This window comes from Podarcis pityusensis, assembly GCF_964106645.2.
Source record: "Podarcis pityusensis genome assembly, chromosome: 10".
Classification (NCBI taxonomy): domain Eukaryota; kingdom Metazoa; phylum Chordata; class Lepidosauria; order Squamata; family Lacertidae; genus Podarcis; species Podarcis pityusensis.
Window position 1 is genome coordinate 21659576 of NC_138035.1, and position 21808 is coordinate 21681383.

The 21808-nt window shown below is 44.8% G+C and overlaps 1 protein-coding gene across 1 annotated transcript in view; it reads right to left on the reverse strand.

The window, feature by feature from the left end:
- Positions 1-207: 207 nt before the first annotated feature.
- Positions 208-21808, reverse strand: part of SLC13A4 (solute carrier family 13 member 4) — a 38332-nt gene continuing 16731 nt past the window's right edge. The window contains exons 6-16 of the mRNA XM_081024037.1: positions 21174-21213; positions 19006-19083; positions 16859-17049; positions 14553-14672; positions 9589-9690; positions 8460-8561; positions 7340-7437; positions 5657-5787; positions 3805-3966; positions 2598-2735; positions 208-1720 (exon numbers count right to left, since the gene is read on the reverse strand). Coding sequence (XP_080880163.1) covers positions 1583-1720; positions 2598-2735; positions 3805-3966; positions 5657-5787; positions 7340-7437; positions 8460-8561; positions 9589-9690; positions 14553-14672; positions 16859-17049; positions 19006-19083; positions 21174-21213 — 1300 coding nt within the window. The 3' untranslated portion in view covers positions 208-1582. The remainder of the gene's footprint in view (positions 1721-2597; positions 2736-3804; positions 3967-5656; positions 5788-7339; positions 7438-8459; positions 8562-9588; positions 9691-14552; positions 14673-16858; positions 17050-19005; positions 19084-21173; positions 21214-21808) is intronic.

The window sequence follows — 21808 nt, forward strand, 5'->3', positions numbered from 1 at the left end:
CCACAGAGGGCTGCAGAGCAGTGTTCCCCCACAAGGAGGTACTAGATGGTACACAGTACTGGCACCTTTCTTTTTTGTTTTGTTAAAAAGTTTGTAGCAGCTTCACAGTGAATACCGGCACCTATTTTTCTAGGGAAAAAAGCACTGCCGCAGAGTACTCACTCGGGCTTTCAACATCTCCATTAATATGTCTACAGATCACAATAATTTCCAAAGCTTGAATAATTTATTTTATTCACAAGCAATTTCTACAGCATAGACATTTTTATTAGCATCAGAGGAGCCCTCCCCTTTAATGGGGAACCCTCCCCGCAATAAAACTGATCCTAGTACAGTTACTGTGGTTAACAAAGGCTCTATTTATTTCTGTACACATCCAAGAGTTTCTGGTTACATCAGTTATTAAAATAATATGCCTATTGTAGAGGCCTGGTATTTAGTTTGGGAGAGATTCAGGTGTAAATTGTTCTCTCTGGGAGTCTGGTTTGCCACCTCAAGGCTGCCCCCGTAGTGTAGTGTAGTGGAAGGAGAACAGAGATCTAGGAATGTATATATATTTAGAACAGGAATGATGCATCATCTGCAAGAGTGCCAGGCATCTGAAGGACGCTCCTTGCTCTGGCAAGTGAATGTGGTGTTGATGAAGCTTTCAAGTTTTACTTGAAAAAACATCATCTGCCACAGAAGGCAGATGAACATCAAAGTTGGAGAATGAGGAAAATAATTAGCCAGAGGCTGTATATCTGCCTCCCCAGCTTTCTCTATCACTGGGTTCCTTCTTCATGCTAGCAGTTTGGTAACTGAGTCCATCGCAAGAGTGCATAATGCAGCCTGATGCCCTCTGGCTGTTTTTGTTTAATTTATTATAATATTTATGCCCTGCCTTTCTTCCAAGGAGCTCCAGGTGGCCTATATGGTTCTTTCCCCTCTTCGTTTTATCATTGCAAGAACCCTGTTAAGTTAAGTTAGACTGAGATACAATGACCGGCCCAAGATTACTCAGTGAGCTTCACAGCTAAGGTGGGATTTGAACCCTGGTCTACCATGGACCTGGTCTTCTCCCTGGACCAAAGGGCAGCTGTGCAGATAACCCTCTGGGCTTGAGCAATTGGCTGATCTAACTGGTTCTTCCTTGTTACCAAATAAATAACTCCACATACAACTTTTAACTTTTTCTTTTAAAAAAATGTTCTATAGATATATACATATAGATACAGTCTTCAAAACACACTTTGGATGTTGGGACTGTGGGCGCTGTGATTTATGTATCAAGTAAAGAAGACAAATTGTCTGAGTGTTCTGTAGAACAAAAATGGGTTTTCTGTGGAAAAGACGGGGGAGTGAGGGATCAAAGCAATTCCATGGTATTGCTGAAAAACAAGAATAATGCATGCTTTTCCCAACCCCTTCAGTACTAGATGGCAGAGATATGGTGATTGTTAGGGAAGCCTCCAACAGAGTTACTTCTTACTTAGTTCAGGTTAATGGAACAAATATACACTCAAGTGTTTTCCTTTCTTAACAGCTGTGCAAATATTTTGCTCCCAACTTGCTGTGAGCCAGCAAGTTCTGTGGACGCTGACTATGATGGGCCAGTGACATTGCTGGCTGCTGCCCAGTCTGGAAACTTATCCAAGTGAAAGAGTCTAATTCCCCAAGTATTTATTGCCACTGTAACAACCACTAGACCAATCAGATTGACACCAAAGCCAGCTTTGATCTATGAATGAAAAAAACAAGGGAAACAGACCACATTAATTGTCATCAGTTAAGGCAGGACTTCTCCTCTCAAGGTAGCAAGGGGTACAGGTAGACATGCCTTCAATGAAATTATGAGATTAATCATTTTTCTAAAATGGTCTGGACAAAATCCTCAACGTTAGCAAGGGGTGGTGAGATTTCAGTTCATCCTAGAGCAGGTGAGAAATCTCTTTTGTACTGTGGTGGTTTTCCACATTTTAACACAAGCACATCCACAACCACACCTTCCTTTGGCCCTTCTCCATCTGATCCAGTCTGCTTGTAAATTGTGCTAGTAACTTCATTGATGAAGCTGCTGATAATGGGGTAGGATAATTCTCCTCTTGGTTTTGCCTTTGTGCCATATCCAGGTAACTCATTCTGCACAACACCTGGCTGAGAACCTGACTCTAAGTATTGCCTTATTTCAGGAAACCTCAGACCCAAGGTAAAAGGTATACATGCATTTAAACCAACACATGCCTGTCTCTATGCTAGTGTTTTCATTGCTCTCGTAGAAGTGCATGTTGGGGTCATGGGCATGTGGGTTCTGACATAAACATGTAGCAGAACTGGGGTAATATCTAGATGGAGGATTGTACAGAGGTAAGAGGCTCTTCCTTGGTCCCTAGTCAAGATTCCTCAAGCACATTCCTTGTGCAATTCACAGAAATGTTGACATCCAATCCGAACTCACAATTGAAATGATAGATGCTATCCAGTTTCAAATTTTGGGGAAAGCCATCATTTAAGCACCACAACAAAACAGTTGCAGTGTTAACTTGATTATTATCACTGCCCCTTATCTAACCAATTTGCTCATTGATCATTCTGGATGCATCACTCTTGGTACTTACCATATCTTTGATCTGGCAGTGCCCATAATTGAAGACAATGGCATTTGGGGGGTTGCCCACTGGCAGCATCACCGCAAAAGAGATGCACATGGTGACAGGGATCAGGGTGTACAGAGGGTTGATTTGTAGGGTTTCCGACTGGAAAGAGAAAGGGGAGATATGAGCATTTGTAGTCAAAGAAAGTAGTAGACTACCAAAACCTATTCCTCGCAGGAAACCATTGTTTTTCAGAGCCAATGTCAGGTAGTAGATAGAATAAGGTAAAAGATAAAGGACCCCTGGACGGTCAAAGGCAACTACAGGGTTGCGGTGCGCATCTCACTTTCAGGCCAAGGGAGCCGGCATTTTTCCACAGACAGCTTTCCGGGTCATGTGGCCAGCATGAGCAAACCGATTCTGGCGCAATGGAAACCAGAGCGCACAGAAATGTCGTTTACCTTACCGCTGCAGCTGTACCTATTTAACTACTTGCACTGGCATGCTTTCAACCTGCTAGGTTGGCAGGAGCTGGGACTGAGCAAAGGGGGCTCACCCCATCATGGGGATTCAAACTGCCGACCTTCTGATCGGCAAGCCCAAGAGGTTCAGTGGTTTAGACCACAGCACCACCCGCATCCCTTAGTGGATAGAGTATTAGATCAAGGCCTCCAAAGTGGTACCTGTAGGCACCACTGCACCCAAGTCCCCTTGTCCTTTCATTTTTAAAATTTGGGCTGGCGGGGGTGCAGGTTCTGGTTGTTTGCCCTGGGGGAGGGGTTGCCTTAGGTTGGGGGCAGAACGTTACTTTTTTTGGTCTGTGTTTTATTTGTTTTGTGTGAGGGGACTTGGTGTTTTGCTTTCTATTTGGGAGGGGCGGTTGAGCCCCATCCATTTTTCTTCTGTGAAATGGGTATTTTGTAGTGTCCACAACAGCTTATGGGTCCTAAGAGGTTGCTGACTCCAAGACTAAGGCAGCAATCTTATATCCATTTACCTGAGAGCGCTTACTTTTAGGTACGCACGTGTAGGATTACTTTGCAATAATAAGTTTGTTTCAGCAAGTTTTAGGGTCTTCATTTTGTATTGTTTTCAAACTTATTTTCAGTTGTATTTGTACTGTTTTAAAAACCATTTTAGCTGTTTTAAAGACATGTCTGCAAGTTGCCTTGAGACATATCTGTAACTAGGTGATTGATTGATAATAAATTGATCCAAAGTCTGTACTCACCATGCTGCATAAAATAGGTAGGAAGATGGTTATAGTTGCTGGGTTACTAACAAACTCTGTTACTATGGAGACCAGGACACAGGCCAACAGACTGACAGCCCAAGAGGGAAGGCTACTCAGGGATAACATTTGTCGCCCAATCCATGTGGAAAGGCCGGAAGTCTGTGGGGGAAAGACATTGGGTGAAAAAAACTGAAGTTGGACATCTCCAGTCCATCAGCATCTTTTCACGACATCAGTCTCACTACTCTGCAGGAATACATAATGGACTGGCCACTACACTGAGTTGAGCACATATAACTGAATACAGTGGTACCTCAGGTTACAGACGTTTCAGGTTACAGACTGCTAACCCAGAAATAGTACCTCAGGTTAAGAACTTTACTTCAGAATGAGAACAGAAATCATGCAGTGGCGGCGTGGCTGCAGCAGGAGGCTCCATTAGCTAAAGTGGTACCTCAGGTTAAGAACAGTTTCAGGTTAAGAATGGACCTCCAGAACGAATTAAGTTCTTAACCCGAGGTACCACTGTACCAAGTTGGGCTATGTGGCCTGGGTTCTGCTAAATTAGCAGAAGATAGCACAAGGACCCTCAGTAACACAATGGGGCTTTCCCTCTTCTCTGCCCCCACCTTCCAAATGCCCTGCTTGGAGATACTTTCTCCGATACCTTCCTGTCATGGAGCAAGAGGAGGCAGTGGGCTTGATGCCTGGTGGAGAAAGAGAGTTTACATGGGCCAGAAGCCAGAGAAAAGGCATTGGTTACTATAGTTTTCTTAATAATTGCAGCAATGATTGTATTTAAATTAAAATGCTCACAATAACTTTTGTTCCCTAAGTAGGTTTTCCTCATAAATTTAAGATGACCCTACAATTCTGATTTGGCAATCCCTGTACAGTAATCTATTTCTGCAAAACTGTATGTGTGTTCTTAGTATAGTGCACTCTTGCATTTTTTATTTTTTAAAAAAGTTGTTCAGAATAGTGAGTGGGGGATCTCTCATCATAACGGGAGATTGCTGAAAGAAATGGTCTTCATGTTGCTTCCACTTCAGTATGCTTATGTTAATCTTGTCTTCAGAGTAGAGTAGGGAAGCGAAGCGGGGGTTATTGTTTTGCTGTTTTGTTTTAGCTATTTACTTGTTTTTATCCTGTATTTTATTCTGTGAACCACCCTAAGATTGTATGATGGGTGGTATATAAATCTAATTAATAAAATAAAATAAAAATAAAAATAAAACTAAGGATTGAGCCTGGGGCCTTCCTGCAGCCACCAGGAATTCTTTGGCTTCATGCTTTTGGTCTATTGTGATTTTACTAACTGGATTGCATTAACATTCATTTATAAATTTTGCTCAATGCATTTTTATGTATTGCTGGAACCCATCCTGGAGATCATGTCAACATGATGAAGGATGGTGTACAAATTAATAGAACTAAATCAATGTTTTTGACCCACTTCTAAATTCGGGAGGGACCGAGGGTCTCAAACTGGGGTGAGGATTTCCAACTGCAGGGAATTCACTGCAGTGCTGAATTCACTTCATCTCTAACTGTGACTAGGCCCCAATATTACAGTGAAAGTCATCCAGCCATCAGTCTTCAGAGTATAATGTCAGTCCAGTGTCATAGGGACATCTGTAGAACAGGAAGGAGAAAAAGAGAGAGGGAGGAAGCTCAAAGAATAGTATCTTAGGGGCACCAGAGAGAGTGAAACTGAGTGACTAGGGTGTGTGTGACTTGAGATAAAACAGCATTCTTTTGAAGAGAGTTACATCATTGTTAAGGAGCTCTGACATGTGTGGATCCCAGTTTTATAGCACAGGGGGTTATCTGGGGATAATGGTGTTACCTTGCATCCAGCTGCTAAAGCATAACCTCCTCCAACCAAGACCACAATCTCCCAGGGCATGGTTTTCTCAAAGTCCTTCCAGGTGATTATTGGTTCCCCTGCGTTAACATTGGTGGAATTCGGAACATCTCCTGCATCAAAGGAAAACACAGATCGAAAAATAAAATTGCCATTTCCCCAGGTTCTTTTGCAAACTCAGATTGGCGTGGAACACATTGTCAGGAAATGTTCACAAAGAAACACAGAGTCCTGGAACAGGACTGACAGGAATGAAGACATCCTCCCTCTACATTGGTTGCTTGTTCTGAACTTTTTAAAAAAAAACAAAACCCACAAATCTAGTTAGAAACTGGAGCCTATATGAAACCGCATACACTGAGGATGTGCCGAAAAAGAAGGCTTGGGTTAAAAGTGGTCTCACTTAGCAGTCGCAAAAGGCCAACATTTTCTTCTGAGGGGCAAATTGTTGTTCCTGTTCTGCTTTCAATTTGCTGAAGTGAGTGTGTGAAGCAAACTGTGATCATGCCCAGCTGAAACAAGCCTGGAGAATCTGAGGTAAGGAAGAGGCAACCCCTAAATTGTGGAATCCCCCCCCCCACCAAAAGGTTTGTTTAGACCTTTAGCTTCTGCAATATGCTGAAGATACACCTCTTTAACCTGGCCTTTGACATTATATATTGGGAGGGGAGGCTGATGGGACAAAAGAGCTGAGAAAATGGAAGCTGGCCCCAGCCAGAGCCTAGTGAAAAGAAAAGCCTCAGGGAAAGAAGTCTGGCCCTCCTATAAAAAGTAAGAATTTATTAATCTAGCAGAAGACCACTGCCTTCTTTTACAGCAGCCTTACCCAACGTTTTGGACTACAACTCCCATATAGCTTAGCCAGCATGGTTGTATGATGCTGGGGTTGATGGGAGTTGTAGTCCCAAACATCAGGAGGGCATCATCTTAGGGAAGGCCAGTGTCAGGGAACTGCCATCAGCTCAGAGGCGAGAGATGGAAGGGCAGTTGTGTTACAGGGAGCCTCCGAAAATCTTGCGAAGCAGTTCCTCTTCAGGTGAGGAGGAAAGCCCCACCTCCAGTGGAGAAGAGGTGCAGGGACCAGGGGATGCTAGGGAGAGCTTCAAGCCGAGCAAACCGGAGAGGCGGGAAGTTCGCCCCTGCCAGCGCCCATTCTGTGCAGTAGGCTCTGGTGCAGGGAGGGATGGAAAAGGTTGGGGGCGACGCGACTTTTATGCTGGGGGAGGTACAAAAACCGACCACTCCCAGATTCTGCTAGCGACTGAGCCAGACATGAACTTACAACTCTCTTCACTGTAAATAGTTTGCACCAAGAATAAAGTCTGGAAAAGACAGGTCGGAGTCTTGCCTGTTTACTCTCGAGCAACCACACCATCATCTGACAGCCAGTTTTCAGGAAAGCCTCAGAGTTCACAAGCAAACTAGAATGCAAATGGCTGGAATTGCCCCCATGTGGTTAATCATCATACATCATTGCCTCTTACCTACGTATGTTACGCAAATGCTCCCAATGGGAGCCAATCTGGAAACAAGTATTATCTGAAGCTCACTGTTGTGACTGATTTGAATGTGTGAACTCCCCTGCAGGTACTTTGTGTGTGGCTGGAGACCAAAAGGAGCTAATACAAGATGTGTCGAGTGCTCTTATGTTTGAGTCCCTCATACCTTTCCTCTTCTTTCCAAAGCATGGCTTCTTTGCTGGAATCAAGAAGAGGAGGAACCCAAGGAAAACAGAGACTGTGGCATCGGTCCGATAGCCTTTCCTAGGGAAGAGACATGGGAGTTGTTTTATAGAAGGCAGGGAAAACAGGCAGCAGAGATCTGTGTGGCTCCTCCTGTTTCCTCTTAATGGTTTGTTGCAAGTTTTACTGGCATGCTGCTCATGTTCTTGCAGTTCTTAGACTCCATGTTACACCCCCAAAACACCACGCCATATATTTTATACATGTTATAGGAACAGTAACACCAGGGTGGGTCCTAATATATATCTCAAGTGTCAAAGGCCATGACAAAGAGATGTGTCTTCAACATGCTAGGAAAACTACAAAATGAAGGTGCCAAATCTACCTCTGTGGGGAGGGAATTCCACACCATGGGGGCAGCCCCAAAAGATGCCCTCTCCTGAGTTGCCATCCCTCAAATCTCTGAAGGTGGTACAACAACAAAGAACGTCTCAAATCTTACAGCCTGAGAGGGTCTGGAGGGAAGGAGATGGTCCTTCAGATATTTGGGGCTGAAGCTTCACATATGTATCTTCAGAAAAACTGAAAAACTACGTTTGTAAGTTGTGGCAGCGCATTTATTGCCATAAATGGCTTAAGGGTAGCATAGACCGAAGGCCTTGCCCACAAATTTATTGACAGCTGCACACATTATTATAGCTAGGAAGTGGAAGGGGCAAGTATAATTTAAATGGAAGAATGGCATCAAGAGGTGTGGGATATAGCTATTAATGATAAATTGACATGTGTCATTAAGGTAAGACGGGGAATATGCAGGAGAAATGATTTTGAGGAGATATGGAGGGTGCTTGTAGAATTTGTACTGTTAAAGTGGAAAGGGGTCAAACCATCGCAAGAGGTGTTAACATTTTGGGAGGTTGGATAGTTACAATGGAATGGTCTCGGTGGTGGTGGGGCGTTTGCCTGACACCAAATGTGGCGCTGGAGGCCTTGTTGACATTTCAGTATTAAATATGGCACCAAATATTACACAGGTCCTTCTTGCCCACTCTGCCCCTCCCAACTCCACTTGGAAAAGTTATTGCTATGAACTAGGAACTTACTTTCCAAAGAAGGATGACCAGCCTGGGACAAATCCAGGCTCCCTTGTAAACCAGAGCAAAGTCATCAAGATGAAAAAGAACGCTGTCACCCACTCTGGATAACTAGAAAGGAAATGGGACAAGGGGAAGCATTTAATACTAGAGAGGCCAATAAAGAAAGATTTTACCGATTAGCAGTTAGCTCTTTTTTTTTTTAGTTAAAAAAACAAACACTCAGCTCCTCAGTTGACAGCTGTGCATGTGTAGCAACGGGCAATTTTTCCATCCTCTCAGTTTCTCATTTTCCCAATCTTAAATTCTCCACATTAGTTTATGATTTTTTCAAAGTAAAGAGTCTGCCTGAAAATCCATCAGAATTTATTCTAATATGCACCTTTTTGTAAGCAATTCTTTTCTAGTATGATTGTTTCTACAAAGCAGGTTCCCCTAATATAATGCATTTTTGTATGTCATGTTCATTAATGTTAATTATATGCTTTTCTAGCTGCACTCTAACTTGATGAATGCATTTCTGCTTGGCTGGAGAACTGTACGGCAAAGTTCAGAGAAGTGTGAACTTCAAAGAACACCTGAGTTTTGCTTCATGTAATGTTATAGAAAGTACAAATTATGTAACTTTGCCTTTAAATGCAAATTGAATCAAATTCTCCGATGCCTATGCATGAGAAGCAAAACCTATACAGTTCTTCAAATATTTAAAGGACTAGAAGACAGAACAGACTCAAGAGGTAACACAGGCAATTTCTGTATACCTAGCCAGACCATTGGTTCATCGAACACAGTATTTTCTACGCTACTTGGCAATGGCTTTCCAAAGTTCCAAACAAGGAAAATGCTCAGTCCTACCTAGAGATGCCGGGGATTGAACCTGGGACCTTCTGAATGCAAAGCAGGTGCTCTACCACTGAGCTACAGCCCTTCCCCTTGGGTGGAAATGGAAGGGAAGCAGATTGTGGCTGAAGCTCAAGAGAAACTTCCTACGGATAGGAGCTGTTTGACAGACTGACTTGGGAGGTGGTGGATCTCTCCTTTGCTGTAGATATTTAAGAAGAAACTAGACAGGATGCTGTGAGTGCTAAACCTGGTGATGTTTAATGTCCTTTCCAAAGCTATGACTCTATGATTTTACCTAATATTTCCCAGTTTCTCATATTCTTCCTGGATTCTCTTCTCAGACATCTCTTCCCGTCTGGTCTTCTTCTTCTTGCTTAGTGAACATGTCTCTTTAAAACTGAAAATAATGTGAGGCATGGAAACAGAAAGCAATTAGAGTTGTATAACTCGGTTTGCACCAAATATTCTCTATTTTCATCACTCAACTTGAAATCCATATACTGGACAAAGGTGAGCCAATTACAATCCCTCTCTCAAACCCACCCAAACTGTACCATTTTTGGGTGATAGTGAAAATAAACAGGGGTAGATCCCCTTCTGCATAGTTTCCACTGAAATGTGGTTTCTCTTCACAGGTGGGGAACCTGTGGCCTTCCAGAAGTTGCAGGACTACGACTCCCATCAGTCTTAGCCAATGTGCCCAAAAGTCAGGGATCATGGGCATGTAAGGAAAAACTGTAACTGTGACTGTGAGCAGCCGATAGTCAGCACTGAAGGCAGTGCATCCAATGTCATCTGGAGGGCCAGAGATTCCTCACCTCTGAGCTAAAATGAGCTGGCCCCTACATCTCTACCACCTGCGTTTTGCAAGAAATGGTTCTGAACACAGCATGAAAAGCTGGTGCAATCTGCACCTGAGCAAAGAGCATATCACAGTAAGCCCCACAGCACTCAGGTCAGGACTCTAGCAACAAGACTCTACCGCAGCAGTAGCAGCTTATCAGAAGAAAGTACATCAAGCCAGCTGGCCGCCGTTCTTGAATACTGCTGATGCAGCTGGCCAAAAGGCAGAACTTCAAACATAATGCCGCTGTTATTCTCCAAACTCCACTGACTCAGCAATCGGTCAGGTGACTCATGGAATCGACAATGCTTCTCCATTCACGATAAACCTGTTCTTGCTCTTTAGCCTCCTCAGGAAAGGGGCAGCTCAGTAGCAGAGCACATGTTTTGCATGAAGAAACCCCCAAGTTTGATTTCCACTTAAATGGTCATGGAGCAGACAATGAGAAGGACTTCTACTGGAGCCACTTCAAGAGCCACTGCTGGTCAGAGCAAACAACAAAGGGCTAGAGCAGGGATAGCCAACATGGAAACTGTCAGACTCCAACTGCCATTAGTCTCAGCCAGCATAGTCAATGGTCAGAGATGATGGGAGTTGCAGTCCAGCCATCAGGAGGAAACCATGTTGGCTACCACTGAGCAACAATGTGGGATGACACAGCTTCATGTGTCCTTCTTTCTGAGCGCACAACTTATTGGGAAACAAGGCATCCTTTGGGAGAGCCAATACATTCTATCTCCTAGCCTCTGACTCACTCACCCTCAGTCAGTGAGTCTGTCATCACAGCCAGAAAATATATATTCATTTCTCTGAATCAACAGCACCAGGGAATCAAGTCTTGGCTAGTTTTGAAGCTTCACAGGAGTGACCCTATTTACAGGGTAGCTTCCTCCTCTGGTGCGTCTTTGTTTTTGTACCTCTTTGTACTTCTCCAAGCAGGATTCCACCACAACCCCTGCTCCTCCATGCTGCAAAGAGCAGCTGGAACCAAGGAAAAGTTGCCCTTGATGCAGCCTCCCACAAAGTTGGCTAATTTTGTGGAACCAAGTGCTGAAATCCAGTTACACAAAGTACCTGGGGACAAGGACACGGAACATAAAAAGAAGCTGCTGGATCAGACTAAGGGCCAATCTAGTTCAGCATCCTGTTCTCACAGTGATCCACCAGATACTGCAAGCAGGAAGCGAGCACAACAGCACTCTCTTCACCTGCGATTCCCAGGAAATGGTACCCAGAGGCCTACTGCGTCCAACAATGGAAGCAGAACCTAGCTATCATGTCTAGTAGACTCCAATAGCCTTATCCTCCATGAATTTGTCTAATCCTTTTTTTAAATCACCCAAGTTGGTGGCCATTACATATCACTTATAGGTGCAATAGGTAAGGTAAAGGGACCCCTGACCCTAATGGTGACAACTGTGGGGTTGCAGCACTCATCTCGCTTTACTGGCCAAGGGAGCCGGCGTACAGCTTCCGGGTCATGTGGCCAGCATGACTAAGCCGCTTCTGGTGAACCAGAGCAGCGCACGGAAGCGCTGTTTACTTTCCCGCCGGAGCGGTACCTATTTATCTACTTGCACTTCGTGCTTTTGAACTACTAGGTTGGAAGGAGCATTGACCAAGCAACGGGAGTTCACCCCGTCGCAGGGATTCGAACCACTGACCTTCTGATTGGCAAGTCCTAGGCTCTGTGTTTTAACCCATGGTGCCACCCACATCCCTATGGTGCAATAGTTGTAGTTTAATTATGTGGTTCTCAGCAGGGTAAGTGACCTACTCAACTAGGGCTCATCATCTTCAATTCTGGGTATTGCCATGCAAGGTCCAGGTTTCTTTGCCCAATCTCTGGGTGGCAGGTGAATCAAGCAGGGCGTCCCAGCCTTCTTTCTCCTAACCTGCCTAGCCTGACTTGTGCTGCATTCACTCTCTCTTGCCTCCCGCCCTTCAGTTTCCCTTTCCTCTTTAAAGGGGTCTGGCCTCACCTCTGGCTCTGCCCTCTACATACTTGTGACAATTCCAAAGCCTCTTGTTGTTATCTAAGTCAATCTGAGGTAGGAAGGAGCGAATCTGTCAATTCTGGTTTCACTCAGTTTCTCATTTTCCTAGCCTTAAATTTAGTTTTCCACATGAGTTTGCAAATTCTTTTTAAGTTCTCATGAAAAGTTATACGCATTTCTTCTAGAAACATTTTTTGCAAGCAATTTTCCTTAATATAATGCATGTTTGTATGCATGCACAATTTTTTATGCCCAGTTTACCCAGCATATGCATTTTTGTATATGTTTACCTGACCGGAGAACTGCATTGCAATATTCAGAGAAGGGCAACTTTTTAAGGATGACTATGAATTAGGTCGATTCACATTCAAATGTGAACTGAATTGAATTTCTTCCCCATGATGTCACTCATAAATGACAGTGCCCATGCCACACTGGGTTGATGCTGGCAATGCCAGGATGGCATAGGGGCATCTCACCAAACCCTGACACTGTCACGATAAGAATCAAGCTTCTGCTCAAACAAACCCTGTTCCGAGGACCTTCTTGCCCCCATCTTCTCCCTTGCTTTGTCCTACACTTTTGACCCACTGTCTAGGTCAGAAAGAATAGTCTTTGGTGTCTTCACATATTCCCTCCTCTTGAACTATTGCAGCATCAGGTTTCCAGGGGAATATATTCCTGAATGAACTGCAGTAAGCAGGAGTCAGAGATTAATGAGCCTCAGAATCCACTAATGTTTCATAATAGGTTGCTAACGCTTTAATTCCCTTACGGATTTTTTAAAAAACCAACCCTTGTTAGAGAGAATATTTGGAACTGTAATGTGGAATGCAAATGCTCTTTGTGAAAAAGAACTGTGGATCATGTTAGGACTTGTCGTGGGATTATAAATTATTTCTGATTTACTATAGCCCCCCCTTTTTTGCTAGGGAACAGACAACTTATGGGACTGAATGGTAAAGCACATGGAACAGATCCATATTTAATGCCAGAAAAAGCCAGGGGCAACCAGAGGTTTTTAACATCTTCCAGCTATTCATGTACTAGCATGAAAACTATTTCTTTATTTAGCATAGTTCTCAATGTGACTTGAAGAACAGAAGGCTCTGGTTTTTTTAAAAAATAAAACCTCCAAATATAATTGATTAATAAACTCAGGGTCATGAGCCCCACATTGGGCAAAATATTCCTGAATTGCAGGGGTTGGAGTAGAGGAGCCTCATGGTCCCTTCCAACTCTACAGTTCTATGGTTCTAAGGGAAATCTTCACCTGCCAGCAACAAGAGGACATGGAAGTTGCTAGGCAGATATCCTTTGGCAAAGAATTCCAAAGAGTGGGTGCCAACGCAGACAAGGTCCTACCTTAGATACCTTCCAATCTTTCATCTGAGGAGCAAGGATACATGAGCATCTCAACAGTCAACCAGAACAAAGCTGCACTTTTGCAAGCAAATGGTGCCCGTGAAAAGCCAACAAACAGGACCTGGGAACAACAGCATGCTTCCCTCCTGCGATTCCTAGCAACTGGTATTTAGAGGCATACTGCCTCTGACAGTGGGACCAGAGCTTAGCCTCCATCATGGCTAGTAGCCATCAATAGCCCTTTCCTCCATGAATTTGTCTAATCCTCTTTTAAAGCAAGCTAAGTTAGTGGTTGTCATGGGCCAGGAGTCACCTTCATCTGCTGAGCAGTAGTCTGCAGGAGCAGGAGGCAAAGTGACTCCACCCGCTACTGATCAGCCTTCTTGCTCCTAATGAGAACCAACTGGCTCCAGCTTTCTTAAGCAGGGTTTCGAGCCTCATTCAGTTGCTGGAAACAACATTTGTCATTACTGGCCAAACCTTGCTGCTTCTTGCTTCTCGTGACCTTGGACCCTCAGCTTTCTTGACCCCTGGACCGTCTGACTACATTGGCCTTTCTCAACTTGTTGGTCCCCAGATGTTGTTGAACTACAACTCCCATCACCCCTAGCTAGCAAGGCCAGAGCTCAGGGATGATGGGAGTTGTAGTCCAACAACATCTGGAGACCCACAGGTTGAGAACCACTGGACTACATGAACTGAGATACTCCTGACCTTAGGACTGGACTGGACCTTGTATACGGACTCTGCCTTCAGGCAAGTTCCCCCCTGAGACACAGCTGGTTGGCTGGTTTCTCCCTCCACTGAGCTCTGCTGTGGCAGCACAGGACTACGACAGTGGCTATTACTGCCTCCTGTGGGAGTGAGTTCCATGGTTTAAGTATGCATGAATCTCCCAACATTCAGCTCCATTAGATGTCTTCCCATGACAAAAGTATTGGACATCCAATGATGCAAAATGGTGGACGTTTCTGTGAGCTTCTGCATGCAAAACATATGCTCTACTGCTGAGCTGTGCTGAGCTTTTACGAAGTTCTTGCAGACCCCACTTACTTGCATCCAAGGAAAAGCCAATGCATCCAAAACCAGGTCAGCACCAGCATGATGAGGGAGATGGGTAAGCTGAGTAAGAACCAGGTTCCAAAATTCACCACTTCAGCATTGGGATAATGGCTGTAAGGAAATCAAAAACAGCCACTTTGTAGTATGCTTTTTCAGGCAGCATCAGGGACCTATACGATGCTTTTCCCTTTTCAAGTTCACCTTGTGTACTGCCTGCTTCAGGGTGCCTTTAAAATACCAAGTAAACAAATGAACAGCCCCCAAAAAGATTAGTATAGCTCAGTTGGTTAGAGCATGGTGCTAATAGCACCAAGGTTGCAGGTTTGATCCCCAAATGGGACAGCTGCATTGCAGGGGGTTGGACTAGGCGATCCTTGGGATCTCTTCCAACTCTACAATTTTATTATTCTATGAAAAGTCTTCATCTGCCAGCATCAGAAGGATAAGGAAGTTGCTATGCAGAACTCCCTTGACGTAAGTTCCATAATAGACAAGTCAGAGCATTACCGTATTTTTCGCTCTATAGGACGCACTTTTCCCCCTTCAAGAATGAAGGGGAAATGTGTGTGCGTCCTATGGAGCAAAGACGCCATAGCCCCGCGACCCTCTCCTGCCTGGAGAGGTGACGCGCGGCTATGGCAGGAGCACCTCCGCTGCGCCTTTCCGCTGCTCCCTGACCTGCTCTTTGGGGCTGGTGGTGGGCTTCCCCCCTCCAGCCCCAAAGAGCAGGTCGAAAGGAACCTGAAGCCTGGAGAGCGAGAGGGGTCAGTGCACACCGACCCCTCTCGCTCTGCAGGCTTCCAAGGTAGCCGCCTGAACGCACCTTAAACGGCACCTTGTTTTAGAGCGGGAAAACAAGAGGGGGAAAGTTCTCCCCCTCTCTGCGCAGCGCCTCCTGCCGCTTCACTGAAGGGGCGCTGGGCAGAGAGGGGGAGATTTTTTTTCCCTTGTTCTCCCCCCTCTAAAACAAAGTGCGTCTTATTGTCCGGTGTGTCCTATGGTGCGAAAAATACGGTAGTTAGTTAATTTCGCTCCGTATTGGTGACTCCGACTCTCCATAAATCTTTCCCAGTCCTACCTGGATTGAACCTGGCTCCTTTTGCATGCCAAGCATGGGCCATAACACCGAGTTTCAGCCTTGGATGTGTAATCTGTGAAATGGCCTTCAGGGTAACCTGAGAGATAGCAAGTTTTGGCTCTTTGGTTGGCTGAGCAAACACAATAGGTTCCATTGTGGAGAACTCTATATAAGAGATCTTGAGGGGGCGGGGGGAATTCAGAGCACTGTCCTTAAATTCTGTCTTCCCCTCTCAGGCATTTTATTCCCTCCCCCTCTCTCCCTCCCCTCTTGCTAATCGTTAAACAGTAAATTTGCATGAAAATATTCATAAAATCAGATCGTTTTTCTTTTGAAGTAGTTTAGGCATGCCTTTGGCTTCATTAATTTCCCATCTATTGTTAACATAATTTGCTACATTAAAAAGCATAATGATGTTGCACTTGGAAGATTATTACTTTGCAGGGGGAACAAATCACTAGAACAGATGGAGCCGTCCCAGAAACAAAAGGATTCCCCCCTCCCTGCCGCCACCTCCCCTTCAATTCCAGAGCCTGTAGTGATAAAGAATTAGAGAAGAGCGTAAATAGAAATGAAAAAAGAAGCCTGTTGCGTCTAGGGTACGGTTAAAAGAGCGGTGACAAAGTCCGCCGGTTCAAATGTGTACTTCAGCGAGAACTCTCTCTCTCTTGAGGAGCCTGAAGCAGGTCACTATTTCTCAGTCTTTGCTCACCATCTGTTATACGGGGACTGTCTTTGCTTCCTTTCAGGGCTCTTATAAGGGTCACCAGGAACCAGCTCCATGATGAAGGAATGACCGCCGGGTGTGGAGCACACTTCCACCCGCAGACAAGCCATAGCTGTCTGAACACCATGCCCTCTATTTAACCTTTGCTCTTTTGGTGGTCTGCCATGCCCTGTCTGTGACCTTTGTCTCCTTCATCATACATTGTTCAAGGGGAAAATGACACAGTGGAAACAGGTGCCAAAATAACTTTGTACCACCCCACGATCTCAGGATTGGAAGATGTGTAAAGGTCACAGTCCAAAATGTATCTGACTGGTTTTGCATATTGTGCTAATAAAAAGAGCCTCAGCAGAGCTAGCTGGCAGCTTGCTTGTGCACAGCTCACCTGCATTACCAACTCCTGCCATTCACTTCACATGGCTTGTAACCACACCAGGTTAACAGGTCTTTACACTGGTCTTGCTAAATGTGCACTGCGCATGCATTACTCACTTGTTGAAATACTCCAGGAAGATGAGGTTTGTGGAGGTGCCGATGATGGTTGTGAGTCCCCCAATGGTTGCCGCGTAGGAGATGCTCAACGAGAGGCACTTGCAGACCATCTGATCATGCTTGGTTGGGTACCGAGGCTTACAGCTTAGGTCTAAACTTTGAGGCTGAGGTGGCAGAACAAGGATCTGAGCCTGTAAAGAAACCACATCATTTAACACATGTCTGTATCTTGTAATTCTTGGGTGTTGTAAGCTGCTTTGAGACCTACACTGTGAAAAGCAGGGTGTAAATTTTAAAATTGAAAGCAAAATGCAGGGCGGTCCACACCAACCAGCACTGCAGAAAATCACAGGGCAGATATTGTTAAGCATAAATGGTTTAATTCACACTGAAATGGGAATGGCTATGAGTATTGGTGAAAGGGTTTAACTGGAAGTTTCTACTGAAGCTAAGTTAAGAGCAGAAAGGGCTCTCTGAGCTTCATTGATGGGTTGATAAATATGCTTTCTGTGTACCAGGATGCCTGTGTTCTGCAGACAGCTTATTTTCTCTAAGAACTAGAAAGATTCAGAACAGGTGTCTTCTCCAGTTCCCTGAAAACTGCTTCGTCAGTGACAGAAATAAAGGCTCAACAGTAATCAGGCTGCTGAGCCACATGCAGCCTTGCGGGAAAGATTCAGTTCAGACAGGTTTTGTTAGGAGCTCATAATCCTCAAATCACGTGAGAAGTCCAGGGCAATAGTTGGCAGACTTTCCGCCTCAAATTAATCATGTCTGGAATGGTCTAGGGCAAATTGCTCTCTCATTCTCTCAATCTAACATTCATCTCTCAAATGGGACGCGAGCCAAGCCTAGCGCCACATGAGCCTCAACACTTCAGCAGGGGCTGGCATTGAAATGGGCCTCCTTTAAAATATTTTAGTCTGATCAACACTGGGTGACCAAGTCTTTCAGCTGCCATTTTAGTTCTCCGCAACGCTTAAGAGTGACACTATAGTATATGAGAGAAAAATCATCAGGTGTTGATGACTAATTAGGGACAGTGTTGCGGCCACGACGTAAGTCAAAGAAGGGTGGGGTTATCAACACAGGAGAACCCTGCAACAGGGCACTTTGTCAAGTCAGGATCCAGCACTACACACTGAGGGAAATATCACTTTATGATAGACTGTTTAATATAAAAAAATAGTAGGAGTATTATGCATATGAAAAGTAGTGGCATATCGCACCACTTTCCTGGTGGGATCAGACCAGAAATGAATGAAACTTAGGACAAGGAGCTTAGTGCTTGCCAGGGTCAAAGGGAGTCAGCAGACACCAAGAGCCCTTCCAATATCATCACCCCGGGCAGTGTCCTGCTTGAGGATACTGTCAGATGCTGGGTGTGATGTTTTTGATGTATTTCTATTCCCCTTTGGTTTTAATGTATTTATGTGGGGGGTTGTTGTCTGTTTGCTTGTTTAGAAGTCGCTTTGGGTTGCCTTGGGCAAGATAAAGTGACTAACCACTTTAAAGAAATAATAATAGGGTTGGAAGAAACAAGTTGCCCTCACTGGTTTCATCACCCTGCTTTATACCCTGCAGGATCACCCCGAGGTACAGAGGTCCAAGGGAAGGAAAAGAGCTGGAGAACAGAGCTGGAAGCACAGTGCTTCTCTGGCAGCATCTCAAACATTCCCGAGTCTTATGCATGAGGAGGAAGCAGGGCTCTAAAGGCACATGTTCTGGATCAGGACTCTGAAGATCATAGCTGTCAACGTTTTCCTTTTTTTTAAGGGAAATTCCCTTATTTTGAATAGGATTCCTCGCAAGAAAAGGGAAAAGTTGACAGCTATGCTGAAGATAGGTTGGGTAAGGTAGGGCCACAATACAGATTAAGCTGCCCAGGCGCAGCCGAAGCATCGCTGCAGCAACATCTGTCTTGCTGTGCTCCCTGGGGCTCTGCACTGGACAGCTCCCATGCTAAGCTGAATGTTCTTATCCTGGACCCCTGGGGACAGCTTTTGAACTGCATAGCTGCAGTGGCAGGAACAGAGCCACAAACACAAACAGTCCCTGTCATCAAATGTTCTGCTTTTTCCAAGCAATGGTGATAAATAAACCTGGGGTTATTCATTGTCTCTCTCAATAGCGGAGAATGTTCTTACCTGAGGCAAATGCTGCCCGTTGGTCTTGGAGCTCACAGTTCCAATTGTGTTGGCAATCATGTGTACGCCGTTCATGTTCTATATATAGGAAGAGAAATCCCCCTTCATTAGAAAACAACTCTTTCAGTGCCATTCCAGGACACCAGTTGGATGGAAGCCAGTTTGAAATTCCTGTGTGGATATTTCATGTTATCGGAAATATTCTGTGCAATTCACTGGCAGAGGAATGGGGGGGGGGAGCGCACCGCCCCCGCACCATCAGGGAGGGGGGATACCATTGCGGCTGCCCCCCTGGACACGTGCTGTGCACCCCCCACTGCGCCGGGTGCCATGCCCCTGGGATGCATGCCACGCCCCCCAGGACGCACACCAGCCACACACCAGCCTGCTCTCTGCCCCCGGTGCCAGAGCATGCAGCTTCGCCACTGGTGCAATTACAGAAACACTATGAAAGCTGCTGCCTGATCCAGTAAAAAATAAGTTTTGATGTAGAGCAGGTCTTTTCAAGTCAAGACAACACTTACCAAACAATTAGGGCCAAATAAAATGTTATTCTTAATGCACACCATGCAGCCACATTGACCAGGAAGTCAGTGGGTGAATCAAAATGCATAAGAGGAGGAGGGATTGTGTGAGCGCAATAATTTTATGTAATGCATGGGTTGGCAAGACATCCCATGCTTCTGAAGGGGGCATTTTTTTCTCAGGTGTGGACAGGGCATGAGACAGCCAGCATCAGAACATCCTTTCTCCACTTTTGCCCGAAATAGAAAAGGTACAAAGAAACTGGCTGCTCTTCCAAAATTACTTCCTTTCCCATGCTTCAGGAGATATGTTTGCATTTTGTATTAAAATTCTACATGTGGGTTTAAATTATAACCTAAGCAGGCATCTCTACTTTTAAGCACCAAGGGATCTAGAAGTGGAGTGCTAATGGGGACAGGATTAAGCCACCTTCAAGTGTTTGGTAGTACAATTCTTTCGAAAATCGGCTTTTGCCAGCCCCCTCACAGAACCACTGCTTATGTAGTCACCTAATACCCAATGTTAAGTATTGTAATTATTAGGTAGTCACTTGATCATCTGAAACCCTAAACACCTGGTGACTCACAACAAGAGAGGTTCCCCTGCCCTCCCCCATCTCCAAAGAGCAATCACTGCCTATGAGAAAAAAATGCTTCCATTTGTGGATGGTTTGGTTAGTGGATTAAAAAGGATTGTTAACACATTCCCTGTACATTAGGATCAGAGGCTTCAGGAGGAATCGGATTCAGTTCCCTGACCACTGGTAAATCAATCTACCCACACATTAATGCACACTGCTTGACCCAAAGGATGGGGGCATATGAAAGGTGTTACTCCCAAGTGAATGCAATGTTAGCCGGCCCAATAAAAACATTGTGTAACTGGCTTTCTCTCTCAAGCTTTGTGGTACCTGAAGGCTTGCTAATGAGAGCGTTTACATAACCTCAAACACAATAAATTTCAATGGGGGTAATTCGTATATTCATCTGTTAATTCATAAGTACTAAGAGATCAAGTTTTGTATGTGAACATGGGAATTGGAAACCACCAACACATTCTAACTCCACAATGGTAGTAACACCCCATTAATCAGTTGATGCCCCCCGACCTAAAGTAAAACTGTAGCACAACCTGGGGAAGATATCAAGGCACCTAAGAAATTGCTTTAGGCCAAGTCAGGTCACTGATCCTTACGGGAGGCCAGGTATGTCAGTTTTGTTCTCAAATCAAGTCGTTTCTCCCTAAAAGGCAAACAAATATCTTCTTCACCATCCCTCTCGGCCTATCTTGCTTGGTATTTTTCTCTCTATACTGATTGGCAGTGACTTTTCAGGGCTTTGGGCAGGGGTCTTTTGCAGCCCTGGCTGGAGATGATGGCGACTGCACCTGGGAGCTTTTGAATGCCAAGCAAGTGGGTTCTACCACTGACCTCTGGTCTCCCCCTGATTCACACTACAGGCCTGCGCTGTGCATGCAGCCACATCAGACCTCTGTAAGCAGAACAGAAGTGCAGCATTCCTCTAAGCATAGAATGTTGTGCTCCTCCAGACACATTAAAGGGAAGAAAACCATGCAGTCCTGTGTTGCTTTCTGTAGAATCAACTTGTTATTTTACAGAGTGGATTCAGCCTACGAAAATATACCTTGGAATGCATCAGAGAGCTGAGGTCAGCAGTTGTAGCACTGCAAAAAAAAAGAGGATAATTAATGTTGATTTGCCGCTGTACAATTGCATACCATGCAAATGAAATATGGCATTCTAGATGGGGTCATCCAATTCTATGCTTACAACTACCCAGTAACGAAGGCTAGGCTGACAATGATTGGCCCAAAGGAGTTTCCTGGCAGAGTAGAGACTTGGTTCAAGCCAGATCACCACTGTGGTTCACCCAGGTGTTGTCCAGTTCTGAGAAGGTACAATGCTGGAATGGGAAATCAGTTGCTTCACGTGGAGTGGGGCTTCCAATGTTGCTGGACATGGCGGGAAGGAGTTGCCCTGCACCAGTTTCCCCACCACTGAGACTAACATCAGAATAAACCCTTATAGCGTAGTTCCCAGGGTTCTTTGAAGAAGACCATAGCTTTATATGAACTTCCCTAGATTGGTAGGTTAGAGATATGTCCATGGCACCACCTCTTTATCTTACAGGAAAGTCACAGGTTGAAATACGAGAGATGCCATAACTTTGCTTCTGTTTGCTTAGATCTGGTTCTGTGCCTGCTGCACAGAACCAGTATGGATGAGTGAGGAGCTTGCCTGGGCAAGAGAAAGGGAGAA